At 48.3% G+C, this 18,470-nt stretch overlaps 2 protein-coding genes across 5 annotated transcripts in view; one reads left to right on the forward strand and one right to left on the reverse strand.

Moving 5' to 3' along the window:
• The window catches only part of SLC22A23 (solute carrier family 22 member 23), a 116,637-nt gene extending 108,338 nt beyond the window's left edge, over nucleotides 1-8,299 (forward strand). For 2 of the 3 annotated variants that reach the window (XM_063325990.1, XM_063325991.1), the window contains one exon: nucleotides 3,877-8,299. In XM_063325990.1, coding sequence (XP_063182060.1) covers nucleotides 3,877-4,234 — 358 coding nt within the window. In that variant the 3' untranslated portion in view covers nucleotides 4,235-8,299. The remainder of the gene's footprint in view (nucleotides 1-3,876) is intronic. The other variant, XR_010069949.1, reaches the window with a different exon arrangement.
• Nucleotides 1,611-17,632, reverse strand: PSMG4 (proteasome assembly chaperone 4). Of its 2 annotated transcripts, none has more exons than XM_063325992.1 (3): nucleotides 17,249-17,632; nucleotides 17,069-17,144; nucleotides 1,611-2,608 (listed from the first exon to the last, which is right to left on the reverse strand). In XM_063325992.1, exons 1-3 carry the CDS (start codon nucleotides 17,441-17,443, stop codon nucleotides 2,415-2,417), a joined length of 465 nt encoding a protein of 154 aa, XP_063182062.1. In that variant the 5' UTR covers nucleotides 17,444-17,632; the 3' UTR covers nucleotides 1,611-2,414. The 2 variants fall into 2 exon arrangements, with proteins under 2 accessions (XP_063182062.1, XP_063182064.1); XM_063325994.1 differs by lacking the exon at nucleotides 1,611-2,608 and adding an exon at nucleotides 9,427-9,964 and having other exon boundaries at nucleotides 17,249-17,609.
• Between the last annotated feature and the right edge of the window lie 838 nt (nucleotides 17,633-18,470).

The raw sequence follows: 18,470 nt of genomic DNA on the forward strand, positions 1-18,470 counted from the left end.
ATTTAAGCACTAAGTGACGCCCCTAATCCATCTCAAACAATCTTGATGAGAACACCGCTGCATGGCTACTAAATAGGAATAGGCTGAGGACATCATGGTGTGTCCTCTCCCTGTCCTCTGCATGCTGAGTTACAACCAAGTGGAAGAGAGATCTGGTTTTTTTCTCTCTGTGTCCTGCTTTTGCGCCCACCTGGCCACAGAAATTAAGAGTAGGCAGTGATGGCCGAATTAGGAGCTTTATCCATCAGTAGCTGTCACAAGCCAAATTTCCAGCTGTTTACTGAGACCTGAACCAGGCCTGGCTTTTCATAGGTGGTGCCTTGCCCCATGAGGCTAAGGGCACCCTGGTGTGTTACTGAAGCTCTGGCCTAGGACTGAGGGGACATCAGGGTGGCTTATGCACAGGAAAGGCAGGGAAAAACTGTGGAGGTTTCCAGGGACTGACTTCACAAGCTGAGCCGACTGGAGAAAGCCCTAAAAAACCTGTTCCAAATCCAGTGTTGGCCCCGCTTTGTGCAGGAGGCTGGAGTAGGTGCTCTCCCCAAGTCTCCTCCAGCCTGAGTTAGCTCTCTGGCTCTTTTGTACACTGAGCCATGCCGCATGTCCACCCCTTCGCTCAAGACAGACAAATGGCCATCCGAAGACAGGATTAACGTTCCCCTGCTCCCCTGAGCAGTGCTGAGAAGGGCAAGTCCCCTTCCTTAGCTTTAGCCTGATTTGAGCAAAGAATATAATCGAGGATGTTTTGCTGCTCTCTGAAAAAAAACACTGGGGTAGTGAGGGAGGAAATTCTCCCCCGCGAACAGGGAGGCCCTTTCTGAGGACAAAATTTTGGACCAAGGTCCTGTTGCGATTTGCCCATGTCAGGCCCGTAAGCCTCACGCAAACCACCCTGCCCCTCTGCCGCTGGGCACGCAGGGGTCAGGGAAGGGGCTGTGATCACCCATGGGGCCGGGCTATGGGAAAGCTCCCCCACAGCAGCCACGGAGATGTGAGGGGAGAAGCTGGGGCTCACCGTGGATGTCAGCAGCCCTCGCACACCCTCCTTGGCTCCAATCTGCACCTTGGAGCGTGCCTGAAATGCAGGCGCCAGTCCCCTGCCATAGGGAAGCCCGGACTGAGGAGGAGCGGTGCCCCAAAACACCCTGGACAGCTTTGATTTCCACCTGCTGCCCCACAGCACCTGCAAAAACAGGGTGAATTATGAGGGTGCTGCCTCTCTCGCCCTGTACCTGTTTTCCTGATGTGCATGTGAACAACAAAAATTCCTGACAGTATTTTCATGTTTTGTTTTGGTTTTTTTGTTTTCCCATTTTCATATTTATAGTATAGTCAAACATTACAAAAAAAAATCTTCTAGGATGTATACCAAAATATATTTTTCAAGCCACCTTCTGCCAAGTTTTGCTGGTGCTGGATAAAGTAGCGCCTGCTCTAATTACGGACGTCATACGGAAAAACTCTTTTTTTCTCCCCTCCAAATCCGAAGCCGCTTGACCTGTAATGACAGAGCCGTCTTTGTTGTCGCCTTTTCCTGTTTCCTTTCAGTTTGCTTGATGTCCTTCTACAGCGGCTTTTAAAACTCACCTCAGGTCCTTCTCGGGGGCTGAGGTACAATTTAGCTGTAGCAAACATTGATGTAAATGAGCCGGGCTTTTGTTGCTCTGGAGCCAACTTGGAGAGTGATTTGCCATGCGTTCGGGGCTGCTTGTGTCGATTACTCATGTGAGTGTATTAATGAAGTTGCAGGGAGGCCAGCTGCACAATGGCCACATTCAGCTGGGTTTCTAAATTGCCATCGGAAAGCTGGCAAGTTTTTAATAAGGGCTTTTGCAGTATTTGGGGAAATCACTGTTGTCTGTGAAAGATGCTCTGCAGATCTGGAGAATTAGAAGGGACGTACATGAATTTTTGATCCAGTCGGTGTCCCAAGAGCATCTTTTGAAACCTGTCCTTGCTGCCCTTTAGCTGTCAAGTAAGCAGCACTGGATTTTTGAAAGGACTGGGTGAAGATTAGCTTAAACACAGTGGCTGGCTGAGAGAATTTGGCATTTGTAGGTTTATAGTGCTGTGATTTCTAATATGCTCAATAGTCGATGAAACTTTTTTCTAAATAGTTGACATGAAGCAGTTCCTTTGGCTTCTGCAGTTGTCTTCTGTAAGGTCCGGTTATCATTAATAATTACATCTCTCCCTTTGGGCAAGGAACTGAAGCACCTGAGCCCATCTGATCACCAGAGGGTTTGGGAATAGATGGCATCTCCCGGAGGAGCGGCAGGAAGCATGCTGCCCGGGCCAGCTCGGTGGGGGAGTGAGGAGCAGGGTGCCAGCGATCAAACTCACAGGGAGACCTCCCTCTGCAGGCAGTAGGGGCTTTGGAAAATCAAGGACAGCTGCTTCTCTCAGAGATTTTGCTAAAATGAGTCACCTGAGGGTGACACGCCGCTGGCTGGAGACCTCGGTCGTGCCGGGGAGGGAGAAGGGAATGGTCTGTCCCAGAGAAACGCCTGTGGTGATGCTTCTGTGTTGGGGTCACCCAGCGGGGACAGGCCCCGGGAGCACGAGCTGTGCCTCAAAATGGGGTGCATGTGTGTGTATGGTCCAGGACCTGGAGAGACATTAATAAGCAAGATAAGGAATTGCAAGGGAGGTTGCTTGCATAGCTGAGCATCAGGAAAGAGCATCGAATTCAGTTTGCACGAGCAACTTCTATGCTTGTGACCGGGGTGGATGAGGTTATTTTCACACTTTCTTTTTTTTCTAACTTTAATGTGCTTTCATTCTTTTTTTTGGTGTGCCTGCACGTATGATCTCGACACACAAGCATTAGACTTAATAAATAAGCATTTGTGCCATAAAGAATATTTTATAAAGTTACCTATTTACAGTTTAAGCATTTCACCAATGTTAACATTTTCGTAACTCCTTTCTGTGACACAAGAAAGAGTGAAGTGAGGGACCTACCTCAGCTTGTACAGTGAGTTAAGAGGAGGTTTCAGAAATTAATCCCAAACTCTTGTTCTCCTGTTCTGACCACTACCTATGTTATCCTTTTTTTTCTGAAACTGATGCATGTTATTACAATGACAGCGTGTTGAGAGGTTCCAGCCACGACACATTTTTATGGAGATTGTATTTCAGCACTCAGTGTTTGGTATAACGGATCGAGGCAGTGGCCTGTAAAGTCTAATCTCCTGCCTCCACTGCTGATTGATGCCAGATACTTCAGAGGCAGCCAAAATTGACTTCCGAACTTACTGCTTCTTGGTGCGTCTTGTCTGAACTGGAGAAGGCTGGCACGCTAAGCAAAACCTGGTTTCCCCTTGCTGAATATGGGAATACTTGGACATGGGAACAATTTAGAGGGTTATCTACGTACTCGGGTGATAGCGCTTCTCTTCCTCTTACGTGGGGGCAGTTATATGGGTGTGAAAAGATACTTGAGTACAGGTCACCCAGAGAAGTTGTGGATGCCCCATTCCTGGAAGTGTTCAAGACCAGGCTGGATGGGGCTTTGAACAACCTGGTCTGGTGGGAGGTGTCCCTGCCCATGGCAGGGGGGGTTGGAATTAGATGATCTTTAAGGTCGCTTCCAACCCAAACCATTCTATGATTCTATAGCTATTTCCTCACACATAGGCTAACAGGCAGTAATGATCCACAACAGCAAAGCAAAGCAGCTCCCTGGCCGGGGTAGTTGTACAGTATGAAAGCTGTGAGCAAACTAGGTTTGCCTTAGGGATTTTGGATGCCCAACCCAGGGGGTAGGCTTGGGGGGACCTGTCAGGGCTGTGGGGTCCCCACCCCAGTGCCGATGGGGCTGCTCTGTCAGGAGGCGGCTGCGGGGCCGGGCTCTCACCTCTGCTGTGTTTGCAGGGGAGGGGGGCTGGGGCTGGTCCTGGCCAGCGCGGGCTTCGGCCGCCTGACCGCCCCCATCATGGAGCTCCACAACCAGAAAGGCTACTTCCTCCACCACGTCATCTTCGCCTGCTGTACGCTCCTCTGCATCATCTGCATCCTGCTGCTGCCGGAGAGCAAGAACCAGAACCTGCCCGAGAACATCCCGGACGGGGAACATTACACCCGGCAGCCGCTCCTGCCGCACAAGAAGGGGGAGCAGCCCCTGCTCCTGACAAACTCTGAACTCAAGGATTACTCCGGCCTCCATGACTCGGCAGCTGTGAGTGACGGGATCTCGGAGAACACCACTGCCAATGGGATGAAGTCGATGTAACCGGGTGGATTTTTTTTTTTTTCCTTCTTTATTTTTTGGTTGGGTTTTTTTTTTCCCCTTCTCCTCTTTCTTTTGTATTTTATTTGATGCTGTTGTGCAGGAGGAGGAACACTTTGGGCAAAGGTGTTTTGCACAGATTTTACAAACCAGTGATGGAGCAGACACAGACTTGGGAGGAATTCAACTCTGCTGCTAAAGCAACTTTTTGGCATCTTCAACTGTTGTGCAGATTGCTCTTGAAAATGTTATGGGGCAAAAGACTCATCTGAGAAAAGACCTGGCTGGAGGTAGCCCTTCAGAACTCTTTTTTTCCTGCCATTAAATATGTATATTTATTTTGATTTATTCTCAAGAAGCACTTTATTTCCTTTTCCTTTCATAGATCACAAAAATGAAGCCATCTTATTATAAGAGGTGCAGCCATTCCAAGAAAGAAACCATGGGGGGGTGGGTTGTTTTCTGTTTTGTTTTTGTGTTTCTTTAAAGGAAAGAGGGATCCACTGCAAAGTTGAATTGACTAAAATTTAGACTTGTGCAACATTCTTCTGCCTGTCTGGAAAGTCCAAGTGCCCAGGTTGCCTGCTGTGTTTGTATACACCAAAAAAAAAAAAAAAACCAAAAACAAAGCAAAAGCAAAACCTGTTGTGACTGAAACTCTGACTGCATTTTAGGCAGCTTATGTTTGTTTTTAATAGCCCATGTGCACTTAAAAGTTACTTTCTAAATTAGTTATTTTTTTTTCACCGAATGCAGTGAAGAAAATCCTACCCAAACAAGCTGATTTTTCAATGAGAATCAGCCATCTGCATTTTAAGAGTCCATTAATCTATATTACAGAGTTCCCGCTGGTCTTTAATAGTAATATAGATGATGTAAATGATTTGACCAATGACGCAAAAATTAGTTTTGCTAGGAATGGCTTTAATTACCAGGAGGCCCAGAATCTCTGATTGACCGCTCCAGCAGAAGAGCATAGACCAGCAGGGACAAAAAGTAAGGAGCAGGGGCTATGATCTATACTTTTATTCTAAAAGGCATCGCAGCTGCGATTCCCGCTCCGGGAAAATGAGTGTCCTGGCATTGCCTTGCCTGTTTTTAGAACCAGGGTTTTTGTTTTCCATTTAAGTGGACAAAATGCCTAAGTGACTGTTGGAAAGGAATGAATTGATACCCCATGAGTAATGACTTACGGTCTGCTGTTGGCCATCTTGGAGCTTTTAGAGACGTTTTCTCGTTCTGACCCAAGAATATACAGTGAACTCACCCAGATTTCCCCCCTTCCCCAACTGCTCTTGTAGGATTTTCATTCAGGAAAAAAAAAAAGTTTACTTAAATTGGATCAATCCTACTCTAGGATAAGCAAAGTGAACACCCAGTTTGTTTCCTACTGTGCAGGATGGCACTTTGATAGTGGCCACCTGGTTTTTCTTCTCCAGCCCCCAAACCAACTATTTCCTTTGGCCATCGGCTTTTGGTTCTCACTGTGTGAATATGGTGAGGATCTAGTTCAATGCAAGGACTTTCTTGCATTGTCGTTAACCTCCCTGCTCTCCCTCCCTCCCCTCCTTTCTCACTCAGGCCATCCATTTGTGATTGCTCGGTAGTGCAGACGTCCAAACAAACAGAGCAGCAGGATGTCGATGTTGTATTGCGTGTCTGTATGGTTGCCACTTTGTTTGATGTACATCCTGCGTTCGTACACATGGAAAGCGCTCATTTGCACTTTCCTCCTCTACCTTCCCTCCCCCTTCCTCCTTTGCTGTATATATTGTCGATTAACTACTGTACCTAACAATTTCCATCCTCCATTAGGCTGCCGATGTCCTCTTACCGGCCCCAATAAATCAGAGATACATGCTCCCCAGCGGGCAATGCCGCAAGTAGCGCAGCCTCAGATGCTGACGAGTGCAAGGGGACAGGTAGACCTGCAGAAGCGACAAGAGATTGTTGTGTTCCGAGTAACAATGTTGTCCTAAAGCTGCTAATTTTTGTACAGAGGATGTTGGACATTCGGGTTCTTCTTGAGCCTGCTAAGAAACACTGGACCAGTTGATGGTAGTTTTGCCCAAAGTTACGCTACTGGGTGGTGTTTTTTTTCACCTTTGCTAGACTTGCTGTGACAGCAAGAGCCCGATCTTCCTTACACTCAAGTTCAATTGTTGAGCTTGAGCGCGGCTGCTTCTCTTTTTGTTCTGTGCTGCGACTTCTGCAGTCTGTGTTCACCGAAGGGAAAATAAAAAAAGAAACCACAAAAAAACCAGGCCTTCCCCATTCACACAGTATTCACGTGCCAAATTTGTGCAATAACTTTTGCCTTTGATATGAGATGCTTGTTTCAAGCCGCACACATTGAGGAGTGGGGAAAAAACAAAACAAAACAAAACCAGTGGCTTCACCACAAAAAATTGGAGAAGCAAAACAAGTCTTAATGGAAAAGGGCTTGAAAGCGGAGGAGCAGGGGTAAGCGCGGAGCGGCGTCCTGCCATCCATCGTGCCATGGAGCCAGCAGCTCCTTTGTTCGTGGTCTCTGTGCACGTGTGCTCAAGCTACGGTACGGCTCTTGTAGACCATCCACAAGCCTGTTGAACCGGCTGCTTCCAGCACTGCCAGCGGTCCTGGTGCCCTCACCACTCTCGTCCACGGCGCTTTGTCGTTTCCTATTCTGGTGGTTGCTCTCTGATGACAGACGGGCCCAGGGAAGAGGATGGTTGTTTAAATATATCAACTTTCATATAATAAACAAGCTAGGTGACAGGAACATGCGGCAATTTTTAATTTTTTTTTAATTCTTATAAAATTGACTTGATTTGCTGCTTTTAGGGTTTTTTGCCTGAAGCCAGGTAGTCGGTACTGATCTTCTGCAAGGTGGGTAGCCCCAACACCTCAAGTTGGTCTGGCCCTCTGTCATGACAATAAAACACAAACTAATTTCCTGCCTTGGCAGTTCCAGTTTTGCTCCTTTTCCTGAAAATATGAACCCTTCTGTGATGGTTAAGTTTTTTCCACACGTGCTTACAGAGTTGGAAAGCTTTTGCTAAGCGTATCATGTGTGGTGGAGTCGGGTACCAAGTGATGCAGCAGGGCAGAAAGGAAACGCAGAGATGCTTGCTGAGCTCTGCTTTGTCCCACGGTGGGACAGGGCTCTCAGTCTGCCACACCATCGGCTCCTCGGCCACGTCTCCTCCACGGCCATCACCAGGAAATGCTTTTCTCAGGCGGCTCTTTCTGGCCACGGCAGCAGGAGAAGCGGTCAAAGCTGTCCTGTCCATTTTGGCCTTTTTCTGTGAACCTTCAGTAACCTCACAGCCCATCAGTGGATATTTTTGTTTGGGTTTACCATTTAAGGGCTTTCTTCCATCTTTGTAAGTTTTAACAAAAATGTGAAAGTGATATTATGCTTGATCTTGGGGGTTTTTTTTCCCCTTCTAAGGTTTCAGTACGGCCTTTCTTGCCAGACACACTGCAAATGGGTAAGGACAGTTTCCTGTTGGCAAGTGTTTTGTGGCAACTCGGAAAGGAGTTTGTGAGATTTACTTTTCAGTTTCGTTAACCAGGCTTTTTTTTGTCAATGGAAGTATTTTAACTGTTGCCACTTCCTGGAGCCAAACACTAAAGGTCACCAAATTGGAAGCAGAAGTGCCATTAACTGAACTCTGTGAATGTCAAGTCAAGTTGCGCCTGTAGCTGGCACATAAGACAACACTATTCAGTGGGGGGATGATCTCCCCTGCTGTAACTTTTTTTTTTTTTTTTTAAAGAAAAATAAAATGACAAACCTCATTTTAAATGTATTGTGTAAAATGTTTCAGGAAAGGAGTATGGTGTGTTATGTCTAGTGGGTGAGACCTCCCTCCCCATTTCAGTTTCTGATGAAGTTTTAAAAGAATCGTGTTACTGTACGTTTTGATCATGAATAGTCTGGTGGTGCTTCCTCATAGCACAAGCTTAAATCAAGTACTGAAAACAGTCTTACAAGCTAAATGTCTGCATGATGTTACATCTGTTGTACCTACGGAAAAGAACTTTGTATGTAAATGTACAGAATAAAATGACGTTGTCCCATCAGCTGGCTCTCCTTGGTCTGGCTCCCTCACAGTGACTTCTGAAACAAGCCGACAGCAACTAACGTGACTCCTTGGCAAACAGCCTTACCCTCCTCTACAAACAGAATGAGCTGACTTTCAATCAGACTAATTAAATCAGCACATCGATTTGTAACTAATTACCTTTTGCATTCAGTCACAGAAGAACAGTGGACTCAGTTCGCTGGGTGGTGTAAATGAAAAAGAAAACACCCTCCGACAGTTGATTTTTGCTATCCTGATCTTGAACTGTGGCCAAGGACCAGCACCTGTTCCCACCAGGTAAGGAAGGGCCCTCTGTGCCCACGTCAAACCTGCAACACCGAAGCCAACGGGTGTTCAAACCCTTTGGACAAGAGGCTCAGCAGGGGTTATGCCTTCTACATCGGCAACCTCTCCGTTAGTCTTTAATTGCTGCTTGTGCTGCCACAGCAAGTTCACCAGTTTTCTGTAGGTTGTTAGGACAGTTGTCTAGCAGCAGCACTAGTATCTTTTTAATTGGTATCGGAAGCTTATGTCTGAGTCAGGGTTTAGCTTGCAATGCGAAAGAAACAACCTGGACTCGCTCATCAGGTTGCTACGTTTGGTGTTCCTGCAAATTGCTTTGAGTAATAGGTGGTGTGCCGTATCAACAGCTGCAAACAGTCACCACACCAGGGGCTTTTTGGTTGCTTTGGGTTTTTTTTTTGTATAGTTAACTTTCAGCTGCCCCTCTTGTTGAACAAAACAGCCCATGGATCTGCCTTTGAAAGGCTATCCATCCTACCTAAAGGCAAGTCCAGAGATGTAGCAGCAGGATGCTTTGAGGTGGTGCTGGTGGCTGCTCTGATTTTTCTAATGGGTATGTTCAGTTTACACACATGATGCTCTTCTAGAAGCTTGATAGATTTATCTATTGCTCCAAAAGTCAAGCTGTGCTTTTTTCCTCCTACACAGCCCTCAGGGACGTACAGAAAACCCTTTGTGAAACCCTTTGTGAAACCCTTCTAGTGTCCTCAGTGCCCAAGAGATGGAAGCGCCCAAGTTTATTGCTAGTACTACAACCAATAGGCACTAAGAAGATAGAGCAAGGTAATGCTCATTTTATGTTACAGCTTTTCAATACAAAAACACATTTTGGGGGTTTTTATTATTATTTGAATACTAAAAGCTGCAATACTATGTTCAATACTACTACGTAGCAGATTAATTGTACAAGTAGAATTATGAACTGATTTCCCAGCAGATCCCCACACTGCATGCAGGCCAGACACTACACATGCTGTTATGATGATGTTCTCACATTGCAGCATATTTTTTACTCTACTCACCTATCCCCTACTTAACAGAGTAGCAAATTTGGAAAAAAAAACAAAAAAAACCCACAATAATCCAGGTCCAACTGTATTTAGGTCCAGGTATATTTAATAACAACTGCAAATTCAATCAAAACCATACAAAACAAATATACTAACTTAATGTCAGTGTGAAAATTGCAATCAGTTTTTCTAAAACAAAAACTCAGGTTATTTTACAATGAGGCAAAGTCAGAACTTCTCTGGGAAAGCCATCATTTCTTCTTTGATCCTGTTTTCTATGAGTAAGGTGAAATTGCTGTCTGTGTTTTGAAGATTGTAGCTGACAAATATCTGTTTTTTGGTCTTGCTGGCTAAAACACAAAACAGAGTAGTCAGCCACAGTTTGCTCTTGCATAAAAGCGATGATGGATTTTCAAGCAAGCCTTTTAAAAAGCCATATCATGCAGGTTTCTAAGACAATGTTCTCCACTCCTGCTGTGCTGGACACAGTTATAAAGGAATAGCAGACCAAGTACCTGAGCGTTGGCACGTTGGGCAGAACTCTACACGTCATGGAAATGGGCAATATAAGCCTGGTGACTAGCAACTAGTTTTTGGCCTGATGCAAAAAGCCATTAGTCACTGGGAAGCTGTGCACTTCTTTTAGGGGGTTTTGGACCCTTCTTAAATATAGCGCAGTTTAAGTGAAACCACAGACTATACTGGACTCTTAGCACTGAAATCTGGTTTATGAGTTGGTAAGTCTATGCTGTGAAAAACATTTACAGAGGGAAAGCACACAGGAAAGTGATTAGGCCCCAATTAAGAAAGTTCTGGTTTATTATGAACCATGAAGAAGGCCCCCAAAAGCGTGCACCGCTCTTGTCTAAGCCTGCTGTCAATGATTTTGGTTCCTTTAACCTTTATTTATACGGCATCCGTGAACACTCTGGGAGGCTGGAGAGCCTGGGTTGAACATGATAACCAGGGAGGTCCCAGCTGACTAGAGGTTGGCAAATGTGACACCCATCCAAAAGAAGGGCTGGAAGGGGGATCCAGCGAACTACAGGCCGGTCAGTCTGACCTCGGTGCCTGGGAAGGTCATGGAACAGATCATCCTCAGTGCCGTTACACGGCACATGCAGGAGAACAGGGTGATCAGGCCCAGTCAGCATGGGTTTGTGAAAGGCAGGTCATGCCTGTCAAACCTGATCTCCTTCTATGATAAGGTGACCCACTTAGCGGATGAGGGAAAGGCTGTGGATGTTGTCTACCTGGATTTTTGCAAAGCTTTTGACACCATTTCCCACAGCATTCTCCTGGAGAAACTGGCTGCTCGTGGCCTAGACAGGTGTACTCTTCGCTGGGTAAAAAACTGGCTGGATGGCCGTGCCCAGAGAGTGGTGGTAAATGGAGTTAAATCCAGTTGGTGTCCGGTCACAAGTGGTGTCCCCCAGGGCTCGGTGCTGGGGCCGGTTCTCTTTAATATCTTTATCAATGATCTGGATGAAGGGATCGAATGCACCCTCACTAAGTTCGCAGATGACACTAAACTGGGCAGGTGTGTTGATCTGCTTGAGGGTAGGTTGGCTCTGCAGAGGGACCTGGACAGGCTGGACCGATGGGCTGAGACCAACGGTATGAGGTTCAACAAGGCCAAGTGCCAGGTCCTGCACTTGGGACACAACAACCCCAAGCAACGCTACAGGATTGGGGCAGAGTGGCTCAAAAGCAGCCCGGCAGAAAAGGACCTGGGGGTGTTGGTTGACAGCTGGCTGAACAGGAGCCAGCAGTGTGCCCAGCTGGCCAAGAAGGCCAACAGCATCCTAGCCTGTATCAGGAATAGTGCGGTGAGCCGGACTAGGGAAGTGATCCTCCCCCTGTACTCGGCACTGGTGAGGCCCCACCTCGAGTACTGCGTTCAGTTTTGGGCCCCTCGCTACAAGAAGGACATTGAGGTGTTGGAGTGTGTCCAGAGAAGGGCTACAAAGCTGGTGAGGGGTCTGGAGGACAAACCTTATGAGGAACGACTGAGGGAGCTGGGGTTGTTTAGCCTGGAGAAGACGAGGCTGAGGGGAGACCTTATCACCCTCTACAGCTACCTGAAAGGAGGTTGTAGAGAGATGGGGGCTGACCTCTTCTCCCTGGTGACAAGTGACAGGACAAGAGGAAACGGGTTCAAGTTAAGTCATGGGAGGTTTAGATTGGATATTAGGAAACATTTTTTCACTGAAAGGGTTATTAAACATTGGAATAGGCTGCCCAGGGAGGTGGTGGATTCACCATCCCTGGAGGTGTTTAAAAAAAGGGTAGATGTGGTACTTAGGGACACGGTTTAGAAGTGGTTTTTGTCAGGGCAGGTTAACGGTTGGACTTGATGATCCTAAAGGTCCCTTCCAACCTCAGCGATTCTATGATTCTATGATGAAGGCAAGCACAAGTTCCAGGCTACTGTAATGACAAATACCTAGAGAGAGGTGCTATAAAATTAAGAGCTGCCTTCCATGAGAGAGCTAATTAACAGTGACAAAAATAATGTCCACTGGGGCAGGAAGACTTAATTATCAGAGCAGATCAGATAACACCAAGAAGTGTTTTGTAAATTAAGTGGAATCCTACTTAGATTTTACCAGAGTAATACAGCAAATTTGTAACTCTCTTTATACGCTGCTGAAGCTAAGCTTCACGAAGAATGTAAGAACCATACAGGAAAAACAGACACTAAATTCAAATTGAGTTGTGTAAAATAGGAGACAAAAATGGTATTTGGGTCACAAAATACTCCTGGCAGAGAATGAGCTGTGAGCTGACAATCCCAGGGAGAAATCGGACTGTTCTGCTGAATATTCAAAAATATCATCTGAATTTTAAAAATTGAAAATAAAGACACCAGAACGCTTAATATCTCAATCCTTTTTAAATGGGAAAGTTAACTACAGGAAACCTATAAACACATATAAAATGTACTTAAACAGCACCTTTGAGGCATTTTCATTATGCAAATCAATTTATTATAATTTTCCATTCTAACAGGTTAACAGCTTCCTGGCTCAGTAAGTAGAGCTGCTTCTGAAATGCAAGGACTCATTTGCCTTTTAAGACCTGGCACTAGAAAATGCTGATATAATGCACCACGCTGCTCTGATTGCAAAAAAAAATAGCGCCTGGCACCAGATTTTGTGGTATAAAGCAGCATGTTTTGTAAGCACTAGTGCTTCCTCATCATGCCCTGAATGAATGCAACACTAATTCTGAACTAATGAATACCATTATCCTATCTAACGAAGCTACATTGTACACTGCAGTGTCCAAACTCAACTTCTTAATTATGTTTGCGTAAGAGCCCGTTGTATCTTTAGGATGTTGTTCCAGTTCCTGGCAACACCCTCAGGGCTGCCTGTGCCAAGGAGGACCTTTTCTGTCCCCACTTCCCTCTGGATTCATTGGGACATGTGGACTCTTGTGAGAAGGAATGAAGAGGGAAGATCTTATGTCTCCATGGAAGACCATCTGCAGCTTCAGAGTAAAGCAGAAAACGGCGAAAGACAAGGCTTAACAAAAAAAAACCCCTTAGCAGGGCTGCTTCCCACACAACTTGGCTACTAACCCCTGTTGCACCAGGCCCTCAAACTGGAGAAAAAGGTTCCTTGGCAGCCCATCATCCAGGATGTGCCCAGAAGCAGCACAGACCTGCTCCTACAACCTCATGGAGAGGACCAAGGCCCACATCTAAGCTTGAAGAGGGGCCCAATGGGAGCAGGAGAAAGGGTAGAGCAAGTGTTTGGCATAAGTGTTTGGCATAACGTGGCAAGCATTTGGACATGGACCTGTTGGAGCGGGTCCAGAGGAAGGCCACGAAGATGATCCGAGGGCTGGAGCACCTCTCCTATGAAGACAGGCTGAGAGAGTTGGGGTTGTTCAGCCTGGAGGAGATAAGGCTCTGAGGAGACCTTATAGCAGCCTTCCAGTACCTGAAGGGGGCCTACAGGAAAGCTGGGGAGGGGCTGTTTGCAAGGGCATGCAGCGACAGGACGAGGGGCAATGGTTTTAAACTAGAGCAGGGTAGGTTTAGATTAGGCATTAGGAAGAAATTCTTTACAATGAGGGTGGTGAGACACTGGAACAGGTTACTCAGAGAGGTGGTGGAGGCCCCATCCCTGGAGACATTCAGGGCCAGGCTTGATGAGGCTCTGAGCAACCTGATCTAGTGGAAGATGTCCCTGCTCGTGGCAGGGGGGTTGGACTAGATGACCTTTAAAGGTCCCTTCCAACCCAACACATTCTACGATTTTATAAGTTTGTAGACCATTCGTGCTGGAAAAAAGGTGGTGGAAGGGAACTGTGCCCAGCTGGGAAAGACTCAAAGAAGAGGTTGAGGTGACCTTCACTGAGAGTCCACTAGTCCCTACAGAGGGAAGATGAAGATTTAGCACTATTCAGCAATCACTGTGGCTGAAAGCGCTGTGATTTCAGGATATGCAGGTAAGAGAAGCATTAATGGACAAGATCTTCTCAAGAATTGGAATCCACTAACCTACAGGAAACAATCTTTTAGGAGTGAGACACATCTCATGCCAGAGCAAACAGGCAGGGTGGCGGGAAACAGCCCCTGCACCTAATACAAGCAGATATATATAGAAATAGGTAGGTAGAGGAATAGGAACATGGCAAATGTGTCTTCAGCAATGGAAAAGAGAAAAAAGCAACCTTGAAATATGGGAGAAGACAGAGCCAGGACACCAAATTCAGCTGTTGTGGCTAGGACCCCTACCAGGCTGTAAAGAAAAAACCATGAGAATATCTACACTGATGCACGGCAGCGCTGAAACTCCTGCTCCAGGGCAGGAAAAAAAGGCAGGCGATGGAATGCGACTGTGAAGCATAACAAAAAAAACACCAAAACAACAACTTACGTTCAAATGGCATCGTATGCTAATTCAGTTAGTGCCTGCGAAGATCAGAATGTAAACAGCAAGGAAAAAATGGTGACAGCACAGGAGGAAAAAAAAAAAAAAAGATAATACTGCCTGCCTGAAGATTACCACATGGCAGGATGGTTAAAAAGGCTACCTTGGACACACAGCTACAAGGCTGTGAATAGCATCTCTGTTATTACAGAATTTGTGGGAGTAACAAGGATTTAATTTCCCAAAGGAAAACTTACCAGTAACAGCAAAGCTTGGTATTTCTAGTCAAGGCAGAACACGTTTCCTTACCGAGCACTTTGTGAAACGGAGAAGATACCGAGATGCTTAATGATGATCTTGCAGGTCCGCTGGTTTCAGGAGAATAAATTATTTTGGAATAAGTGACCATGAGCCGACTTAAATTGCTGAATTGACAAAAGCAAACTTAAAAATGAAGGTGTAGCATTTCAGAAAGAAGATTTATTTCTCTTCGCAAAACTCAGTTATGATTGGGTAAAGAAGCAGCATGTAATTATTCAAAGCTAGAAGTGTGTTACTGACTTTCTCTTTCCAACCAAAGGTGAAAAAGGTCTACGGGCCTTCCTCAACACAATATACCTTAAGCAGGATAGCACAAGTAAGAATTGTATCTATAATGAATATAAAAGGGACTGACCAGCAAGGAAAACCACAACCCAGAGGTTAGAAGGCACGGATACAGAGGAATATTGCCCAAAAGCCTAGCTGGGCGGCAGCTGGCACAGAAAGCTTAAGACAAAATAATGAAAGATAGTTAAAGCACAAGCAGAAAGAAAACAGGAAGGTGCATTATGCTCTGAGGATAAAGAGTACTGATATCCCAGTACCAAGCAACACTATCAGTTCGCAGTAATGAAGTATGTGAAATTAGCAATATAAATGAGAAAACAAACAAACAAAAAAAAAAAAAAAACAAAATGGCAACAAAACTTAGACCACTTCCTGTGAGAAAGAGCAGGTGTCCTGGACAGCTTCTGTCCAAGAACACTGAAAGAACTAACATAAGAAGTGACAAGTTATTACCAACTCTAGCTATAAAATATCTAATAAGCCTTTAAGAGTGAAGACAGCACTTAAAAAAAAAACAAAACAAAAGACAGGAGAGCGTGGGAATCACCAAGACAACTTAGAGCTGTCAGCCAGACTCCAACGCTACACAGAAGCTTACAGCAAGAGCAAGACTCAGAAGAAACGAGTAATGCAGAGACCAAACAGAAAATGGAATGAACTGTTATACTTTACACAAACCCTCTCTGACTACATTTTTACTAACTGACTTATTAAGGATAATGCACTAATTACACATAAAGAAATCCCGTATGCTGTTATTACTTAAAGTGGAAACAATTGAACCCAGTATGTAGGGAAAGAGCTGGCACCAGGGGAGACTACAACAGTGGTTATTAAGAGATAAGTTATCAGGATGAAGAAAGGACGCTAATACTGTTTTTCAAAGATCAGTCTTGTGAGCAATCCTTTTTTTTATATATGTGTTAGTGGACATGGAGAAGAAGTAGGCGCAGACTCGTGAAACTGCCTGACAATACAAACTCAGGACCTATTGCCCGTAAGGAAGATCAGCACACAGATAATTAAGAAGAATTACATGCCCCTTCCAACTGAAACAGGAGAAGTCAGATGAGATTGAGCAGCGCAGCACCTTGCATTTAAAACCCGGTAACAAGTACTTCAGCAGTTCACCAGGTGGAGCTGCATCAGTTACTGGTAGGTGATGGATGATGAGTAACCAGCATGATGCAGCTGCCAGAGATGTGAGGGCGCTAGGACGCATGAGGCCAAGTATTTCTTTAGAGATAGAGGAGTCTGAAAGTTATCATTCAGATTCAGAAATCTGGCTACATCAGCACCGCACTAGGTATAGCGGGACACCCTTACACCTGCTGATAACGGAGACATCCCAAGAGGTGCCTGTTACATGCTGCAGGGACAGTCTGTGAGATGATCCAGGACTTTCCAGGCCAGAATGTGAGGGCTAAAAGGTGCAAGATGTGATGAGGGTTGGCTTCATCTTCACGTGCCTTGCACGATGGCCATCCCACCCCACAGCACAGAAGCATTACAGCTTTATAGACAAGTATTATGGCTTTATAGAGAGGAGCTCACTGAAAATCCCACTCGCTCGGTACAAGCGTGTGCCTCCCCCCTGCCGCCCACCCAAAGCCAGGGTCAGGGTATTAAATAACATGGCTTTGACCCTGCTCAACGCGCCCTGAGGCAGGGCCCCCACCACCCGAGGTGATGCGGGCTTGTCCACGGCCGAAATTAAAAGCGAATCCTAACGGAGACGGCCGTAATCTGCGCGGCCGGGAGGGTTTGCGGGGGCGGTGTGTGGAGCAAGAACCGCACCCCTCCGCGCCCACCATCACCGGGGGTGGTGGCCCCGAGGCGACCAGACACGGCTCTGCCGGGGGGGGGTCGACAGGCGTGCTCTCGCCCCACCTTCCGCGGAAGGCCACCCCCGCCCCCACCGACCCGGCTCCCCCCTCGCCCCCGCCGCCCCGCACCTACCCAAGCGCTGTGCCAGGCAGGCGGAGGCGGTGTCGGAGGGATCCCCCAGGAGCGAGGCGGCCACCGGGATGCTGTCCTGCAAGCGGAGCACAGGGATCAGGGCAGGGATCGGTCCCCGGCAGGGCGGGAAGAGCCGGGGCAGAGACGGCGGAGCCCCGCCGGCCCGGAAGGGACACTCACACGGGGGGTGCACATGGCGACGGCCAGGCTGGCCAGGGCGGGGGCGGCGCCCACCCAGAGGAAGAGGGAGTCCCGCAGCCGCATGGCGTGGAAGTGTACCAGCTGCTCGCCCAGCCGCCCGATGAAGTCGTGCAGGGCGATGCCGCCACCGCCGCCCGCCGCCGCTCCCCCACCGCCCGCCGCCGCCGCCTCCATCGGCCCTTCTTCCCGGCGCGGCCAGGCCTCAGCAAGCAAGGCCCGAGCGGGCCGGGGAGGCGGCGCTCCGCCGCGCCCGCCCCGCCGCAGACGCTGCTGACGGTGCCCGCCCCCCCGGGCACCGGCCCTGCGCAGCCGCCCGGCCCCGCGCTTCCTCCGTGCGTGGCCTGGAGGGTGTACACACGCATCCCCCGCGCCGCGCTGGGTTCACACACGCGGATAGGTACGCACACCCCCTCCCTGCATGGCCCCTCCCCGGGGCGCACCTCCTCCGTGCCCCCCCACCACCCGATGTGTACGCTTCCCCTCGGTCGGTGCACAGCCCCTCCCTGTACAGCCCCCCCGCGAAGGGCACAGCCTCCTTCCGGAGCGCGCACACACACACACCCCGCCTGTGCACACCCCCACCGGGCACAGACACGCACGCCCCGGGGCACACCGCCCTGTGCACGCACAGACGCCCCCCGGGACACGCACACACGCCCGCCGGTGCACGCACCCCCCGTGCATGCACACAGTCACATCGGGGCACACACACCCCAGGGCACCCACGCAGCCCCCAGTGCACACCCCCTATGCATGCACACACCCACCCTGGGGCACACTCGCAGCCCCCGGTGCACACCCCTCTCCGTGCACAGGCACACACCCCCCGGGGCATAAACATACACACACACACACCCGCCGGTTCACACCCCCTGTGCATGCACGCACACCCCCAGGGCACACACCCCCTCGGGGCACACACCCCCTCGGGGCACGCTCGCAGCCCCCGGAGCACACCCCCTCCGCACACAGCGCACACCCCCGGTCGGTGCACTCCCCCTCGGTGCGCGGCTTCCCCGATGCTCACACCCGCCCCACACCCCCTGGTGTGGGTGCGGGTGCGGGTGTCGGTGGGTGTGTGTGTGGGGGGGTGTCCGCTGCGGACTCCGCAGGGGGCCGGGGCCGCTGCATGAAGGCGGAGGCAGCCGCAGGGACGGAGAAACCCCGCTAGATGGCAGGTGAACCCCTGCCTGCGGGGGCA

The sequence above is a fragment of the Chroicocephalus ridibundus genome, chromosome 2, assembly GCF_963924245.1.
Source record: "Chroicocephalus ridibundus chromosome 2, bChrRid1.1, whole genome shotgun sequence".
In the NCBI taxonomy this organism is placed as follows: domain Eukaryota; kingdom Metazoa; phylum Chordata; class Aves; order Charadriiformes; family Laridae; genus Chroicocephalus; species Chroicocephalus ridibundus.